The 15880-nt window shown below is 51.3% G+C and overlaps 7 protein-coding genes across 7 annotated transcripts; 4 read left to right on the top strand and 3 right to left on the bottom strand.

Annotated features, from left to right (window-relative positions):
• Positions 1–404: 404 nt before the first annotated feature.
• On the top strand, positions 405–2834 carry AUEXF2481DRAFT_699904 (uncharacterized protein; the record flags this gene model as incomplete). The annotated part of the gene is made up of 3 exons (XM_013492223.1): positions 405–528; positions 581–838; positions 889–2834. The coding sequence occupies 3 exons, from the start codon at positions 405–407 to the stop codon at positions 2565–2567; spliced, it is 2061 nt and encodes a 686-aa protein (XP_013347677.1). The 3' UTR covers positions 2568–2834.
• Positions 2835–2884: 50 nt separating this feature from the next.
• On the bottom strand, positions 2885–4741 carry AUEXF2481DRAFT_1634 (uncharacterized protein; the record flags this gene model as incomplete). The annotated part of the gene is made up of 3 exons (XM_013491695.1): positions 2885–3339; positions 3398–4022; positions 4076–4741. The coding sequence occupies 3 exons, from the start codon at positions 4739–4741 to the stop codon at positions 2885–2887; spliced, it is 1746 nt and encodes a 581-aa protein (XP_013347149.1).
• A 2099-nt stretch (positions 4742–6840) lies between these two features.
• On the top strand, positions 6841–8099 carry AUEXF2481DRAFT_26053 (uncharacterized protein; the record flags this gene model as incomplete). Its single annotated transcript, XM_013491849.1, has 5 exons — positions 6841–6852; positions 6920–6969; positions 7029–7092; positions 7157–7967; positions 8023–8099. The coding sequence occupies 5 exons, from the start codon at positions 6841–6843 to the stop codon at positions 8097–8099; spliced, it is 1014 nt and encodes a 337-aa protein (XP_013347303.1).
• Positions 8100–8481: 382 nt separating this feature from the next.
• On the bottom strand, positions 8482–10045 carry AUEXF2481DRAFT_36120 (uncharacterized protein). The gene is made up of 3 exons (XM_013491976.1): positions 9995–10045; positions 9872–9939; positions 8482–9817 (listed from the first exon to the last, which is right to left on the bottom strand). Exons 1-3 carry the CDS (start codon positions 9995–9997, stop codon positions 8962–8964), a joined length of 927 nt encoding a protein of 308 aa, XP_013347430.1. The 5' UTR covers positions 9998–10045; the 3' UTR covers positions 8482–8961.
• Positions 10046–11628: 1583 nt separating this feature from the next.
• AUEXF2481DRAFT_1637 (uncharacterized protein) lies at positions 11629–12470 on the top strand (the record flags this gene model as incomplete). The annotated part of the gene is made up of 2 exons (XM_013491696.1): positions 11629–11692; positions 11758–12470. 2 exons carry the CDS (start codon positions 11629–11631, stop codon positions 12468–12470), a joined length of 777 nt encoding a protein of 258 aa, XP_013347150.1.
• A 187-nt stretch (positions 12471–12657) lies between these two features.
• Positions 12658–15064, bottom strand: AUEXF2481DRAFT_26056 (uncharacterized protein; the record flags this gene model as incomplete). The annotated part of the gene is made up of 2 exons (XM_013491850.1): positions 12658–12699; positions 12734–15064. The coding sequence occupies 2 exons, from the start codon at positions 15062–15064 to the stop codon at positions 12658–12660; spliced, it is 2373 nt and encodes a 790-aa protein (XP_013347304.1).
• Positions 15065–15377: 313 nt separating this feature from the next.
• On the top strand, positions 15378–15706 carry AUEXF2481DRAFT_1639 (uncharacterized protein; the record flags this gene model as incomplete). The annotated part of the gene is made up of 2 exons (XM_013491697.1): positions 15378–15617; positions 15677–15706. The coding sequence occupies 2 exons, from the start codon at positions 15378–15380 to the stop codon at positions 15704–15706; spliced, it is 270 nt and encodes an 89-aa protein (XP_013347151.1).
• Positions 15707–15880: the final 174 nt, after the last annotated feature.

Raw genomic sequence — 15880 nt, forward strand, 5'->3', positions numbered from 1 at the left:
ATCGCTCCCTCCATCAGACCGCTGTGGAGCGAACAGGAATAGCATCAGCATGGAGCAAGCTGTTGTCGACTACTTGCAGCCCAGTTGATGGTCTCGTCTGTCAGAGGTACCCATGTGGGTTTCGGACTCGATACATTCCGCTTATTGGGAGAATATGTGGGTGATTGCTAGGCATGAATATTTTGCGTAGGTCATCCTTGTATAAAATCCGCTATCCTGCCATCCCCTCCTTCGACTACATATTCTTCTCTTCTTCTATCATCTACTTAATCTCGCTATCATATCATTGCTATTCCAAGCTATCATCTACCCTCCTGATTCGAAGTTTTGAGAAGCCTTTTGTGTTCATAATCGCGCTCGGATCACTAGATCACACCACACTTTTGATTAACATTCCAGGCACCATGGCACTCATCTCCCTTGTTGCTGTGGTAGTCGTTGTTGCCATAATATTGTTCATACGTTACGTCAACAGCACGGAGAAGAACCACCTACCAGCAGGAGTACAGAGACTGCCAGGCCCCAAAGGTTCGTATTCGAAGTCTGGACAAGTTCTTGACCGAACGACTTACGGGCTCAGGTATTCCGATCCTTGGTAGCGTACCAGAAGTGCCAGATAAGAACAGCTTCCTCAAGTTTCACGAGTGGGGACAACAGTATGGTCCCATTTATCAGACCAACTTGGCTGGTCAGAACCACGTTTGGATCACCCGAGATAGTGTTGCTCAAGAACTACTCGGCAAGAGAGCAGCCAACAACTCTGAACGTCCATTCATTCCATCGCTACAGGCCGACAACCGTAACAGTGGTCACTACCTTCCGTTGATGTCCCGAAATGGTATGTGAAATGATGCCCGACTTAGAAATCAATTTAGTAACGGTCTTCAGAGCTATGGACGCGTCAAAGAAAGTTTGCAAAGCAAATCATGGACAAATCATCAGTCAATGCATATTACAATTACCCCGAGCTAGAATCAGTTCGGCTCCTGTTTGAGCTCATGACAGATCCTTCGCGCTACAACCACGCTCTGGAATCATTCGTCTCACGAGTGACTTGCCGACTTGGATGGGGAACAGCAGCCCCATCTGATGAACTCAAACAGCGAGCCAGAGAGCTACTCATAGGCGTGTCACCTAATGGTGCGCTTACGAACAAACTCGGCTTTCTCAAGAAACTCCCAGAGGCAATTGTCCCGGCAAAAGCATGGGAGTTTCGCCGATACAGAACGGAGAGTCGTTTCTTCACCGTCTTGCAAAACGAGGTCAGAGAAAAGCTGAAGAACAAGACTGCGCCGGAGTCGTGGATGCGCCATTTCCTGGAGAACAAGGCCGCTACCGGATTTGCTTCCGACTTGGAAGGCGCATACGCTGTAGGCATGCATGGTATTGCCGGTGCTCTTACCATTGCCGCACCAATGCAGAGCTTTTGTCTTGCCATGTGTCACCACCCTCAGTATCAGTCTATACTTCAAGAGGAGTTAGACAGAGTTTGTGGCGACAGACTGCCGAAGCTGAGCGACATGCCTGATATGCCTGTGTTACGCGCCTTTATCAGAGAGACTCTTCGTTGGCGTCCACCTGTACCAACAGGTATCCCGCACGAGTCTGTGAAGGATGATATCTACGAAGGCTATTTTATTCCTGGCGGCTCCGTCATGCATCCTCTCGAGTGGTCCATCAGTCGTGACCCTGATGTCTTCCCCGAGCCTGATGCGTTCAACCCAATGAGATGGCTTGAGACGAAATATCCTACCTATCAAGAGCCTCTGACCAAGTACCCGACGATCACTCAATACAGTCAATTTGGCTATGGACGTCGCATCTGTGCTGGTATGGGCGTTGCCGAAGCCGATCTCTTTGTTGGCATCGGTAGTCTTGCTTGGATGTTCTCGCTTAGTGCCAGCGATACGGAAGCCGAGAAGGCGACCGAGCCACCGAAAGAGCCTGTCCCGTCATCATTGCCTATTCACAAAGCAGTCGAGACTCCAACCTCGACGCCCTCAGGTATTCAGACACCCCCATCAGAGACCGAAATCGAGGAACAGCTCGACGAACACTTCTCAGAGAAGATGCTGCCGTCCGACAAAAGCAGACTGGCCCGCCAGAAGACTGTCAAGAAGCTGAAGAATCTCGAGTCCACTGGTAGTGGCCTGAGTCGAGCAAAGACAGTAACATATAAACTCCGCCTCCCAGGCTCGTCACTGCCAGGTCAATTTCCAGCTTTCTTCGAGCAGCACGCAGGCCCAGATACTCCGCCTTCGTCGCCGAAGGCCCGTACTGCGATGGCAGGTACACCCGACATGCCTGCCGTGGACAACATGTTCAATTCCGCCGCCGACGAAAAGGCCTCAAAGCCTGACCCTACACTCGAGTATTCGAGTCTACTAATTGCCAAACCTCTACCATTCAAGTTCAACATGAAGATCAGAGATAAGAAAAAGGCAGAGCATGTGGCTCGTGAGTGGATGTTCTATAAGATGGATGGTGAGTTTGAGGATTCGAAATGTTATTGGGAAGGTGGCAATGCTGGTAACAAGATGTATGGCTGGGGCGAGGTGCATAAATGATGCACGTGTTCTTCATCAATGTTTTCTCTTTCCTTCTTCCGAGAGCGCCAGATTCAGTCACTCCACGACCCTGCTATATAATTTTCTATCTCATATAGTCATTCATGTCATTTCGAACCTGCACAGCTGGACAAAGAACATTCCCTAGACCTTGTTATCTACCACCACTTCCGTGTTTCTTGAGGTAAAGTAGACAAAGTAGACAAAGAAGACATAGTAGCCATAATAGATTCAGGCAGGTAGATGGTCAATGGCGTTTTAAATTAGCGAAAGAGTATGCCTATTTACACAAGTCACTTTTCAGAGCACGACACCAACTAAGAGGTCAGGTCGACGACACTCTTAGCTGGCTTGAACAAACGTCTCTTGTTGGCGGCCTTGAAGCTCTTCTTGGCCGATGTTGCATCAGGCTCGTTGAGAGTGGTGTTGTATGTGGCAGTCGCATTGACGACTTCGAATTGGACGGTCGAGTTGCCCTCGCGGTAAGTGCTCTTTGCCGAGCCAGAAGTCTTGTAACCGCCCTTGACGGTACGTCTACCGGTGGCAATATCCTTGCCATGAATGGCACGATCGAACATCTCCAGACTCATCAGAGGCTGGTAGAAAGGTACTTCGTGGCCACTTTCGAAGACGCGGACGAAAGAGAACTTGCCAGACTGCTTGACCTGTGCATGAACAACATTGTCTGCGCTGGTGATATTTGTGTAGCCTGCGGTCGAGAAGCCGGGAGCATTGACTTCCTCGGCTACAACCTCTCCACCGAGCCAATTGCCTACGCAATGTTAGTAATGCTCACAAACCAGGCTGGAGATATCGATGTTGATACTTACAGTTGTAATCGGCATCACCGGCATAGAGCACAATGGTCATGTTGTCGTGTACAAGCGATTTCAGTGCTTCGATAGTGCCATCTTCACGGTCATCATCTCCCGTGCTTCCAAAAGCCGAGGAGACAGCACTATTACTCTCACTGAAGTTGACGTATGCGCCAATGGCCTCTTGGACCATAGGAGAGTTCAGGTAATCAACGTAGAAAGTAGGTGGGAATGGATCAGGCGAGAGCTCACGAATGTCGTACTCGTCGCGAAGAGCGAAGACATCGAGAACGTTTTCGACATTGCTGGCACAAAAGTTATCGGCGAAACTGCAGACCGAGTTGATGCCGCGAGCGTAACAATCCTTGGTCATATCGACGCAGTTACCAGGTCCGTAAAGAGCATTGTACATCATAGTCGAGACACTCTCGTTGAAAGGCTTGTAGTCGTATGTGTTTCCAGGGAAGACCGTGAAGTTGTAGTACGCTTGGTACTGAATCAACGGGTCGTACCAGCCATTGCCAATGAGGACTGTTTTGAGGTTGATGTGATGAGCTTTGGGAAGTGTGTTGTTCGCGATAAGGTCATTTTGCTTCTCAATGTATTGGTTGATGATAGGCGCGTAATGACCACCGTAAGACTGTGAGAAGAAGATTAGAAATGTTCTATAGGCCATTGTACCGCATCACTCACTTCTGTAGCAAAGTTGAACTCATGGCGGGAGTACTGGGGGAAAGCACCCATGAAGCCCTGAAGGCCCTTCCAGAAGTTTGGCGCGACACCGGCAGTCGAATTGGCTGTCAAGGTAGTATTGGGGTATGAATATGTGCCGCATTCTTCTGCGTAGTCGGGGCAGGTGGTGTTGGAAAGAACAACAATCGACCCCGAGTTGGGATCGGTGTATCCGGGTACCGGGGTGGAGTAAGAGAAACCGACTTGGGCAGGCTGATCAATGAAGATCATGTTACTCGACTCACTCCACGAATATGGGTTGTTGACGACCGTGCCGTTCGACTCGACTCTGCAAGGACCTAGTTCCTGGAACAGGCCAATCATGCTGCTAGAACCTGGGCCTCCATTGATCCATACTGTAAGTGGGGCATCTTTGGGGTTCTGGTTACGAGCTTCGAAGAACCAGAAGAAATAATGTTCGTTGGTATCGACGTCGAGGTAGCCAGAATAACTCTTCACAGTGCTGTTGAGCTCACAGATACCGGTGGGTACTTCCTTGTACCGAACAGAGATATCTGAATATCCGGTCGCGTGAGTCCAATTTGTTGGAGCTTTGACAAATTGTCCCAGTGCAAGAGGGAGTCCGGCCAGGACAAACGCCGAGAATGACGCTACAGATGGTGCCATTGGTCGATGTGATGAGAAGCAATCTGACTGGAATAACAACGGTGTCCGCGACGTCTTTTAAAGGCTGCCATGTCGTACTAGCAAATTCAAGTCTGAGATAACGCTTGTTGCAAAAAGGCAGTTACGAATGAACACTGTGGAGTGAAAGTGTTCATTGCGCGGGAGCTTGCCCACTCTGGGGAAGATCCGCGTCCACGTCATGATGCAAGGACAGTCGATCGCAGCTGGACGGAGTAACAATTTGACTCGTCACAGGCGAAAGGTGCCGGGATCTCGACAGTGAAATTCCAGAGGTATGTCAGCCCTGATACGAGGATAATTGTGGTAGTACGAGCTCTCAAGAACTATGCTCGATGACAAAGTAGCATTGGCAAGCGTGGGGAAGATGCTTGTCACCACCTCGCCAATGCTTGTCTCACCCTCGTATTCAAATCTAAGTGGATGATCAGCCACTCAACCGGACACTCTGCTTCTCTTTATGCCAATGCTGTCACACCTGTAGAAGTCTCAAGGCAATATTTATATAGGCTTACATCAACAGTACGGAGGCACGTTTTCTCACCAACCTTCTGCGTCAGTTTGTTCGCACGAGATATGACTGCGCCTCGCTATAGCTCGTTATCGCTCTACTAAAATCCGAGAGCAAGGTGGGAGTTTCGAAGCTGAGGGCACGGGAAAGTGATGTTCTCCCATGCAGTCATGCGGCCCCAGTTCAAGCATTGCATCGGCACTCTCTTGTCTTCTGCCTGCGGGGCTACATTCCATGTTCCTGATCAAGTAAACCCTCATCATGACTCCGTACAGATGTGATACACATATCTTTGAGAAGATCGAGACAGGTTTCGGAAATCCGACGTACCTTACACATGCAACGCCTATCTGTCCGGTCGAGCACCTAGCGATAGGACAATCATGGAGCCATCCAAATCTAATTGAGCTGAGCGACTTCAAGACTGTACATGACAGCAGTGTCGAGATATGAAACCGATCTCTCAGCAACCTACGTTCTCAAAACATTTGTATCGACTGTAAGTGCAAGAAATACACCGCAGGTCGATCTTGCATCAAGTGAGCTGCCGTAGTAGTTATAGACGGCTGATTCGGCTTGCAGCAATTCGCGTCCGTTGTCATCTCACATCAAATCTTCGGACGAGAATATCAGGGTATTTGGTCGGTGATGCTCAGCTATGCAATTTGTCGTCTGTAAGAATGGATCAACAAGACACTGGAAATGACCAATCGCGGTGTTTGTTCCGGATAGTCTGACCCAGACATCTCAACCAAATGAAATTTACAAGCACAAGACACGACGCTGCGAGATGCCACCGGCACATTCATGTGAGGATGATGAAGCTCACGCAATCATCAAGGTGATGTTCTGGGAAAGCAAGCTTGGATAAGCACGTGTTGGGTGGAAGTATTATCCGATCAAGCCGAGTCCGAAAGGGCCGATAGGGGCCGAAAGAAGGCGCCCTAGTGTGGTAAGAGCCGTAGAAGCCGTGATAAGGAGAACACCACCTCGGAACGAGGATATACAGTGATATAGAAGGTCAGGGACGAGCAACATTCAAGGTCATGGTTTGATGGCTCAGGACAGCGGCTAGGGACGGAAGGAGCAAACTAAGGAAAGGTCAAAGGAGAGTAGCCGAAGATGCGGAGGAAGTCGGGAGTGAGTCAGGAAGAATGAGGGGTCATTCGCGGGGCCAGTCGGGTGGATGAGGTGAAGGAGGTACATCTCGGCAGAGGAGTGGTATAGACGCTATAATGACGAGACTATCGAATAGAAGTCAACGAGGGCGTATCTGAGCCACAAAAGAAAGTGTTGTTCGCAGGTGATTCTTGCCCACTGAAGTCGTAGATCTTGGCAAACAGCTAGCTCAATCTGTGACGTCCAAGCGGCAACGGAGTTGAGCTGCTCAGCACACCACGAGACTCTGCCCAACGAAATTTCTCTCCTGTCATCCCTCAAACCATCCCTCCTTCACAACACAACCACTTTATAACCCGTCACATCTCACATCGTAAGTCCACCACCACACTCCAAAACCTCTTCCCTCTCTTCACCTTCCAAGCTCTAACAGCTACCCCGCAGACACATCATGCCTGTCAACGTAAGAAGCTCCAGCAGCATTGCTCTGCCCCTCACCCACTCGCGGGCAGTCACTGACCAGTCTACAGGTTGGTATTAACGGCTTCGGTCGCATTGGTCGCATTGTCTTCCGCAATGCGTAAGTTGGCTCTGTTTCCTGTCGAGAGCTCCGAGCTTGCATACTGACCGCCACAATAGCGTCGAGCACGACAACGTCCACGTTGTTGCTGTCAACGACCCCTTCATTGAGCCCGAGTACGCTGTAAGACACTCCACTCACCCGTAAAGCAAACATTGAGGACAATGGCTGATCCGGCTGCTTCCAGGCCTACATGCTCAAGTACGACTCCGTCCACGGCCAGTTCAAGGGTACCATTGAGGTTTCCGGCAAGGACCTGATCGTCAACGGCAAGAAGGTCACCTTCTACACCGAGAGAGACCCCGCCAACATTCCCTGGGCTGAGACCGGCGCCTACTACGTCGTCGAGTCCACCGGTGTTTTCACCACCACCGAGAAGGCCTCCGCCCACTTGAAGGGTGGTGCCAAGAAGGTCGTCATCTCCGCTCCTTCTGCTGACGCCCCCATGTTCGTCATGGGTGTCAACGAGAAGACCTACAAGTCCGACATCCAGGTCCTCTCCAACGCCTCTTGCACCACCAACTGCCTTGCTCCCCTCGCCAAGGTCATCAACGACAAGTTCGGTATCGTTGAGGGTCTGATGACCACCATCCACTCTTACACTGCCACCCAGAAGACCGTTGACGGTCCCTCCGGCAAGGACTGGCGCGGTGGCCGTGCTGCTGCCCAGAACATCATCCCCAGCAGCACTGGTGCCGCCAAGGCCGTCGGCAAGGTCATCCCTGAGCTTAACGGCAAGCTCACCGGTATGTCCATGCGTGTCCCCACCGCCAACGTCTCCGTTGTCGACCTTACCGCCCGCCTCGAGAAGGGTGCCTCTTACGAGACCATCAAGAAGGCCATCAAGGACGCCTCCGAGGGTGAACTTAAGGGCATTCTCGGTTACACCGAGGACGAGATCGTCTCCTCCGACATGTGCGGTGCCAACGAGTCTTCCATCTTCGATGCCAAGGCCGGTATCTCGCTCAACGACAACTTCGTCAAGCTTGTTTCGTGGTGTAAGTTCTGTCTCATCCAGCTCTAATCGTGCCTCTTACTGACATCAATTTGCAGACGACAACGAGTGGGGTTACTCCCGCCGTGTCCTCGACCTCCTGGCCTACATTGCCAAGGTTGACGGTAACGCATAAATCTCTTCTGATTTGCGTTTGACCAAGCTCTGAGTCTGAAAAGATGATGAGCAAATGTTATGAAAATGAGTTTCGAGCGTCACTGGTATACAGGACCGCAAGAGGCTTTTCCTTAATCTCACTACTTCCATATTGAAGCAATGACATGTTTTAACGTTCACGATTTTGTTCTGTCCATTACCTTCACCTCGATTTCTTTCAGTCTACTCTGGTGCACATGTGATTTGTGCTTGCTTCAGTGCCAATTAGGGTCACCAACCACCTGTCGAAATGCAAAGTCGTTTCTCAAATTGAAGCAACACCAATGGAGAGTCCATTAACCAATCGTCTTCCGACGTCGACGGATAGTGCTCAACAGGCTGTAGAACTGCATGAATATTTCCTGGATTCCAAACTACCTCTATGGAGAGTCGATAGATTGACACGTCTCAGTAGCTGGTATTTGGTTTTCAAAAAGTATTGTGTATTGACACAGCGACACGCGTGGCGGACGTCGAGAGCTGGAGAAGAAAAGTAGCCTGTGCACGTCCGGTACCGGCATGTCTGCACCGACACGACCTGCGGCTTGCTAACACACCTTGTCTCGAGAAAGTTCGTAGGGGGGAACAATTTTACTGATTGCATGCATCGTGGCAGTTCTGTATTGTCGGTGCACGCGAATGTTGAGGGAAGATAACTAACGACTCCCTCCTCAGGTCCACGACCGAGCACTTTGCTCTCCTTCTTTTTGACGAGCTTGACCAGATGTCCTGGTATTCCAGGAGAAGATGACTGATAACTCCTCCATCCGGGTCAACGACCACCAATCTGCCCTCGACTTTTGCAACAAGCTCAATGACCTCTACCATGCTTTGACGCAAGATCAATTGGGATAGCGAATCTTGCTTCCCGTCTCCTTGATACGTCTCTTGAGGACCTTGTCTCTGGCGACCTTGGCTTTGCAGGTCTTGCCGCCCTCCTCAACCGGGTGTTCGTGGTAGACGCACGAGTCCATCTCCTCCCAAGGTGGGCCGTCGACCGAATCATGCAGATTGTCTGGTCTGTCGCCGAGGACGCTCAGAAGCAGAGATCTACGGTAGCAGTCGTTGCACAACCTGTCTGGCTTCTTGGTTCCCATCGTCACCATGACAGCTGCCAAGAACTCAACTGGCAGATCTCTGTAGCGACGGGGATCCGGGAAGATGACAGTGTCATATGCATAAACATGGACGAGTAACTTGCGTAGGGGAGATCCTTCGTACGTGTAGTCGTAGGCAAGTTTGATCTGCGGTATGCCGATGACATGAACACTGTTCTCGTGCTTCAAAATCATGGCATCGAGGATTGCTCTTCGGACAATGGCGGTGTTGAGATAGTCCGCGAGAATGTAGATTTTGATCAGGATGTGGAACGGCCAGGTCTGAGGACTTTTGAGCTTGAGCCCCTCAGAGTGGGTTTCACTCTCGCTGCAGCTCTGGTCGCCAAACTCGCGGATCAGATCGGCTTTGAGATTCTTGTTCTTGGAGAACAGACGCTTTTCTGTGACGCAGTTTTTGAAAATTTCGAAGAGACAGATGGAGACATCTTCAATAAAGATGGTGCAGGTTTGACTTTCAGTCCACGGGGCTCGCAAGGCCTTCTCGAAGAACAGGCATTCGAAGGCGTGCTCGTTGTTGAGTACAAACTTTTGCTGCTCCGAACCAACGAAGATAGAGACCCGCGAGGTATCGAGCTGCGAACTGCTCCAAAGTCAGCAAGAGAGCCATATTCTAACGTGGGTCATGATTACATACGCTGCTGCGACTCTTTCTGAGCGGCGTGGGCTAGATTTCTTGTCGGTTTGAGATCTACGGATGGGCGCCTGTAATCATCAGCAAGGAGTCAGAAGGGGGGATTGCCAGACCACATGATCTTACCATGATGATTGCACAGCTCGGGTGGGAAGATAGGGACGATATACGCCTTGGCGTTCGAGGATCGAGGAGTATCGGACAAAGCGGTTGTCAGGTTGTCAGATTGTTTCGTCGCTCGACTCTCGACTCTCGGCACTCGAGACGACTGAGAGTGTCTACGATATGCCTGACGACAGCAGTAGTAGTGTAGAGTAACAAGGGTTGAGAAGGTTGTGTTGTTGTGCGTGCTAGGCGCATGTACAAGTTGGCGATGTTTTTCGTGAGTTTGACATCCTCGACAACAATTGAACTTATCGTCGGTGACCATGAGTGAACGCAGTGCAAGACGATCTCGAATTATCCGCGACCTTTCGATGCTCTAACCTATTCCGGAACCCTCCTACCACATCTGCTTCGACCCGGAGACCCTCGTCGCTGTCCGAAGACTGACCCCTGGATGACATCGCCAGCCAGAATCTGCCACCATGGCGACCGAGCTGCACCACATCCTGAGTGTGGTCATCTTGCAAACCGAACCTCTCAGCCCCAGAGTCGTCAGCTGATGTTCCTCCTTTACTGCTTGCTGTGTCTGCCCGCCCTCCAAGTTCCTCGCCAATTACGTCGAGGAAGAGTCCAGGCTACCGCTTGCAGGAAGGCCACCAGAGTTCAGCAAAACTGACTCTTCGCCGGCAGCTCACCATGGAAAAATGTGGCATCTACCTCCTTTCGATTGTCGCACTTACGATGGCGTCTGGCATCATTCGATACAAAGTGTTCCTGCTGGAACACGGTAAGGGTATACATGGCTGTAGACATAAACCTCAACTCATTCGCCGTATAATGTCTTCTGACATAGCGACCATTTTCGAGAGTGAGGGCGACTGCTACCGTCCAAAATATAGCGAGGGATATGGTTCTCGAGACCGCTGTATCGTCCGGTCAATATCAAGTCAACGCTTCGATAAGAACCTGTGTCTTTTGCTCGCTACAATCGTTTTGAGGCATGGTCGCAGACAAGCTCAGCTGAGTCGAGTATCAGATTGTGAATGGCAAAGACGATGATGGAGACAGGATGAGCGTTCATGCTTCGAGGCAAATCATCGGGATCTCAGAGAAAATGCGCGCTTGGTCTTCAATCGCGGGTTGTCGAGGAGGTGACATGTTCGCCGAGCCCAAAATAGTCTGGACAAGCTTGTCGCCTCAAAGACGACAGATAGCAGTATTGTACCTTGGAGTACATGGACAAAATACAAACGTCCCAAGGAATGCAAGTTGTCAAAAGGGCTGTTGCTACGAGAGCGGCTCCACCAACTTCCAGGCTTTTTACATGCGGCGCTTTGCTGCGGCTGTAGACCCAGATCAATATAACTGAGCTAATGGCCGCATGGTCGTTCGAGGATTCGACGAAAAGTACAGGCCAGTAAGAAGTTGGATACTTGATTGTGACCCAAGACTCGAGATTCGGCGTCATACAACTTGAGCGAGGCCGAATCAGGCAAGTCAAAGCGGCGGGACCTTTTCCGCTGTACCTGCCCTCTGAGGATAAGGGGTCTACAGACCGAGCTTACAGCACTCTTATCTCTTGGGCCTTGAGTTCCTGTCGAACCTTTATAAGTCACTGTTCTCACGACTCGTCTCCGGTCCAACGGTCTTGTACAATGGCTTCTACCAACACCTATTCACAGGATGAGAAGAGTAAAGCGAAGAGATACGCCAAGCGAGGTATAAACAGCCATGGCTTCAAAACAATTGAATGTACAGTATCTAACGCTTTTGTTTGTGTACAGTGACATACGACAAGGATGCCGTACGCAGTATTGTGGAGGCAGCACCTATCCTACATGTCTCCTTCAACACGCCTCGATCACAAGACGCAGGGCCTCAGTTCCCTACCATACTGCCTATGCTCGGTGCCATTGACCAGGATCCCGCTGCAGACGATGACCAAATTATATATCTACATGGGTCATCGGCTGCCCGCCTTTTTCGCCTCGGCGCCGGGGATGATGAATACGGGTTACCCGTATGCATCGCAGCGACTCTGCTAGATGGCTATGTGCTTGCTCTGACGCCTTTCAACCACTCTTGCAACTACCGCTCTGCCGTTGTCTTTGGTTACGCCACCAAAGTCACAGACTCGGACGAGATGATGCATGCCATGGAACTCATAACAAACCATCTCATCACAGATCGATGGGTAAACTCTCGAACGCCGCCCACCAAGTCGGAGCTCATCGCAACTGGAATACTCAAGGTATGCATCGAGACTGCGAGTGTCAAGGTACGGAATGGCGGCCCTCATGACGATAAGAAGGACTTGAAAGATGAAGCCACCACAGCTCGAGTTTGGACAGGTGTCGTCCCGGTCCGTCAAGTTCTGGGTGATCCTTTAGCTAGTCCCGACAATGCTGTGCAAGCAGTACCCTCAAGTGTAGACTCTTGGGTTAGAAACACGAACAGCATGCGTGAGGGTCAAATGATTCGATCGATGCGAGAGTAGAATTGTCAATATCATCCACGGTCTTTCTGTGTCCTCCTCCTCGTTCTTCTGGGTTGGCCGAACAATGCATGGTACATTGCCCGGTGGCTCACGTGGGGCCGGTCCCTGATCGATAGAGGCAGTTTGAGCCAATTGGGACCCATGATACGGTGTATCCGATCGACTCGATCGACGAGTGACAACTTGTTCATCGCTCGGGCCCGTCTGTTGACCGGAACTGTTGACTGCCCTGGCCCATAGAGAGTCCAAAGTCGTAGCTTAACCTCTCTACGTAGACGCGTGTGTTCAAGATTGACGCCAAAGTCTTCGAGTTTGGAAACGAGCACTAGGCCTCTGGTCCAGTCTGCTACTAACTCTGTTTCAGATCCCTGAGGTCGTGCGAGAGAATCTGCCGAAGAGTCCGGCTTGGGAGAGGTTGTGGACACTGGAGATGACACCTCGCTTTTGAAACCCCACGCGACCATGGCACGTAAGATATGGGGCGTGAATAAGACGGCCAGAGGATGCGGACCACCTGTGTACCGTACTATTTTGCTGTCCTTGACGACGTCTCCTTCGTTTGATAGGACCCTACCATGGAGTACGGCGTCTTTCTCGAGGCGCCCGGAATACCACAAGCTCAACCAGACCGACAATCTCTCGAGCGCTGGTAATCTGTTTTCCATACCATATCGTTTCAATACTTCATGCCATCGTGAGGGGTTGAAGAGCTGACCGGTGCGCATGGTTTCCAAGAATACATTAGCAGTAAAGTCCAGGTCGTCTTTGTATTCTTGATGTCGTTGCGTAATGGGTCTCTTGGATCGAGATCGAGGCCTCAGAGCTGTCCATTGAATGATATGTAACGACGGGTCAGAGACAGGGATTCGGTGCAATCTCATTTCGTGCAAAATCTGTAATATTGATGCTCTTTGGCCACGACGAGCGTACGTCTGGAGAATCAGGTTTGCGTGGTAGTTCTCCGGCTCAGGTTTGCCAAGGGTTAGAATGTCGAGAATAGCATTGGTCTGACTGTGATCACCAGAGTCTAGAAACGAGGCGAACAGCTTTTTTTGCAAAGCGCGATTTTCGTAGGCTGTCGGATGCTGGTCGCTCATGAGTAGAAAATTATAGCTCGGGTACTTGTCTGGTTGGCTGGCGAAAGACTTCAACGCTCGGCTAAAGACCGAATCCACAACAGAAATACCCGCACGTTGTATAGCGTCGACGGTGGCAATGTACTCGGCTGGATCACGCACGCGTGCAGCTATCTCTCTTAGAGCCAGATTGCCCAGTAGTTTTAACCCGAGCATGCGTAGTCCAGTGATGATCAAGTCAGTAGAGAAAGCCGTTGTAGCAAATAAGCGAGCACAGAAAGAATCGTTCAATTCTTTTTCTTTGATATTGTGAACATCGCCCACGATGCTGCTCATGTTCTCGCGGGTGAAGGAAAGCAAGGTGGTCTCAGCACGTGAAACGGCGGACTCGACAGGCCTCAGTAGTTCAAAATCATGCCGAGCTTCCCTAATCTGGCCTTCGAAGCGGACTCTGGCTGACTCCTTCATGTTTGACTTGGCAAGCCAACTCTGCTCATCCAAGTGAGCTATCACAGGCATTGAGCGCATCGCGGACGAGGGATAGTCACCATGTTGGAGAAAGAAGGTATGCATGGCGACGGCGTCATCAAAATCGAATAGACGACACATAGACAGCATACAGTCATCGTATGCATGCCCTACCTTGGCTGATGTGTAAATCTTCCTGAATGCTTCAAGGGCCCTTGGTTTGTGTGTACTGAAATGGACATCTTGGAGCAATTGGGCCAAGACCGAGACAAAATCAGGCGGTAGTAAACGGTCTACCTGCATAGACTTGTGCCACTTGAAAGCAAACATTGGATTCTGACGCAAGAAGGGAGCCACCAGGCGGCGGTACAGGTCGATGTCAAGTAGTCCAGAGCGAGGAAGAGTTTCGACGAGGTAAGGGTATAAACATCGGAGCACCTGCGGGTACTTGACAGCGGACCACAGAAGGGTCGACCAGAGTTGGTCGACTTGAGGGCCATGCAGAGGCAGAACGACTCGGCGATGGACGATAGCTTGGACAATGTCTGTCACACCTTGCTGACCGTCCAAGCGCAAGCGAAAGCGGAGCAACTCAAGCCAGAGATTGATGTTCTGTGAGTACTGAGGTTGCTCGACCAAGCGTGTCTCTACAGGCTTTTGGGTGCCCAGACGGTTGCTTACGTCGGCCTCGTAACGAAAGGCAGAGAAGGCATCTGAACTCGCTTGCAGGCGATCGAACAAGGGTGCGCACGGAGTCAGACGAGCAAGGAAGTTCTTGCGTTCGAGGTGTGGAAGTCCAGATTTGGTGGCATGATTTGTGAGCACGCTGTGGTTGCCCTTGTGGGCATTCTCCAACTCTTGACGGACGTGATCGGCGGTGGCTACCGAGGTAGCTGCGGGCAGTCGCTTCTGAGGACAGACGACGGCATATGGGCGGATGAGACAGGGCGACAGGGGACTGCGGGCAATCGAGGTCGAGTTGACGGTGTGCGAGGCTAGAGCTGAAGGTCGGGCCAACCCTCTGTGGAGCGCAGACACGCCGAGTGGCATGAAAGAAAGGAAGGTACAAACACGCGCGAGCCTCTGTCAGAAGACATGGAGACGCCTGCCGATTAGAGCAGCTGCTGGTGCTGTTGCATTGCGGGCGGACAGGCATGCAGCATAATTATTGCTGGCCGGGGAAGGAACACTCGGAGTCGCGGCGGCAAGTGCCGACGAGCAGTGGGTGGGCATCACGCCAACGCCGACGACCAAAGCCGTCGCGCATCTGCAGAAGCCTTGCTGTCGTCCACGACTCAATCTCCGCTCTAATCCCCTTCACAATGGCTGGGTGCGTCAATGGTCCCGCTGCGCAGCTGAGCGGATGCCTCTGCCTGTCGCTGGCCCTCGAAGTGCTCCATCGCTGACCAGCTCGAGCAGCCTCAACTCTCCCGGTCTTTACCGCCGCAACAACGTCCCCCACTGGCAGCGCATGCACCAGAACCACGACGGGCTCCGTCAGTGGCAGAAGGGCCCTCGCGCCAAGTTCATGCTCTACCCCTACTACGCTCTGCTGGCCTCGACCTCGGCTGCTACCATGTACATGATGGGCAGAATGGTCCTCGTGCGTCCAATCCACTGCCCCCACCCTGCCCAGGTCCTCGAGTCTAACACGGTACACAGGGCCACAAGACTTGGTTCGCCAGCAACTAAACGTTTGCCTGCTGTATATTATCGCAATAAAGCTCCTTTACGCCAAGCCCAAAATACCCAACCAAGCAGCTTCCATCCGTTTCTCTCGTCGATCATTGTCTATTACATTACTCCCTCTCTCCCCCCCTCTCTCTCTCTTTCTCTCTCGCGCGCTGTTGATACCTGGACGTGCAA

This window comes from Aureobasidium subglaciale, assembly GCF_000721755.1.
Source record: "Aureobasidium subglaciale EXF-2481 unplaced genomic scaffold scaffold_2, whole genome shotgun sequence".
NCBI classification, from domain to species: domain Eukaryota; kingdom Fungi; phylum Ascomycota; class Dothideomycetes; order Dothideales; family Saccotheciaceae; genus Aureobasidium; species Aureobasidium subglaciale.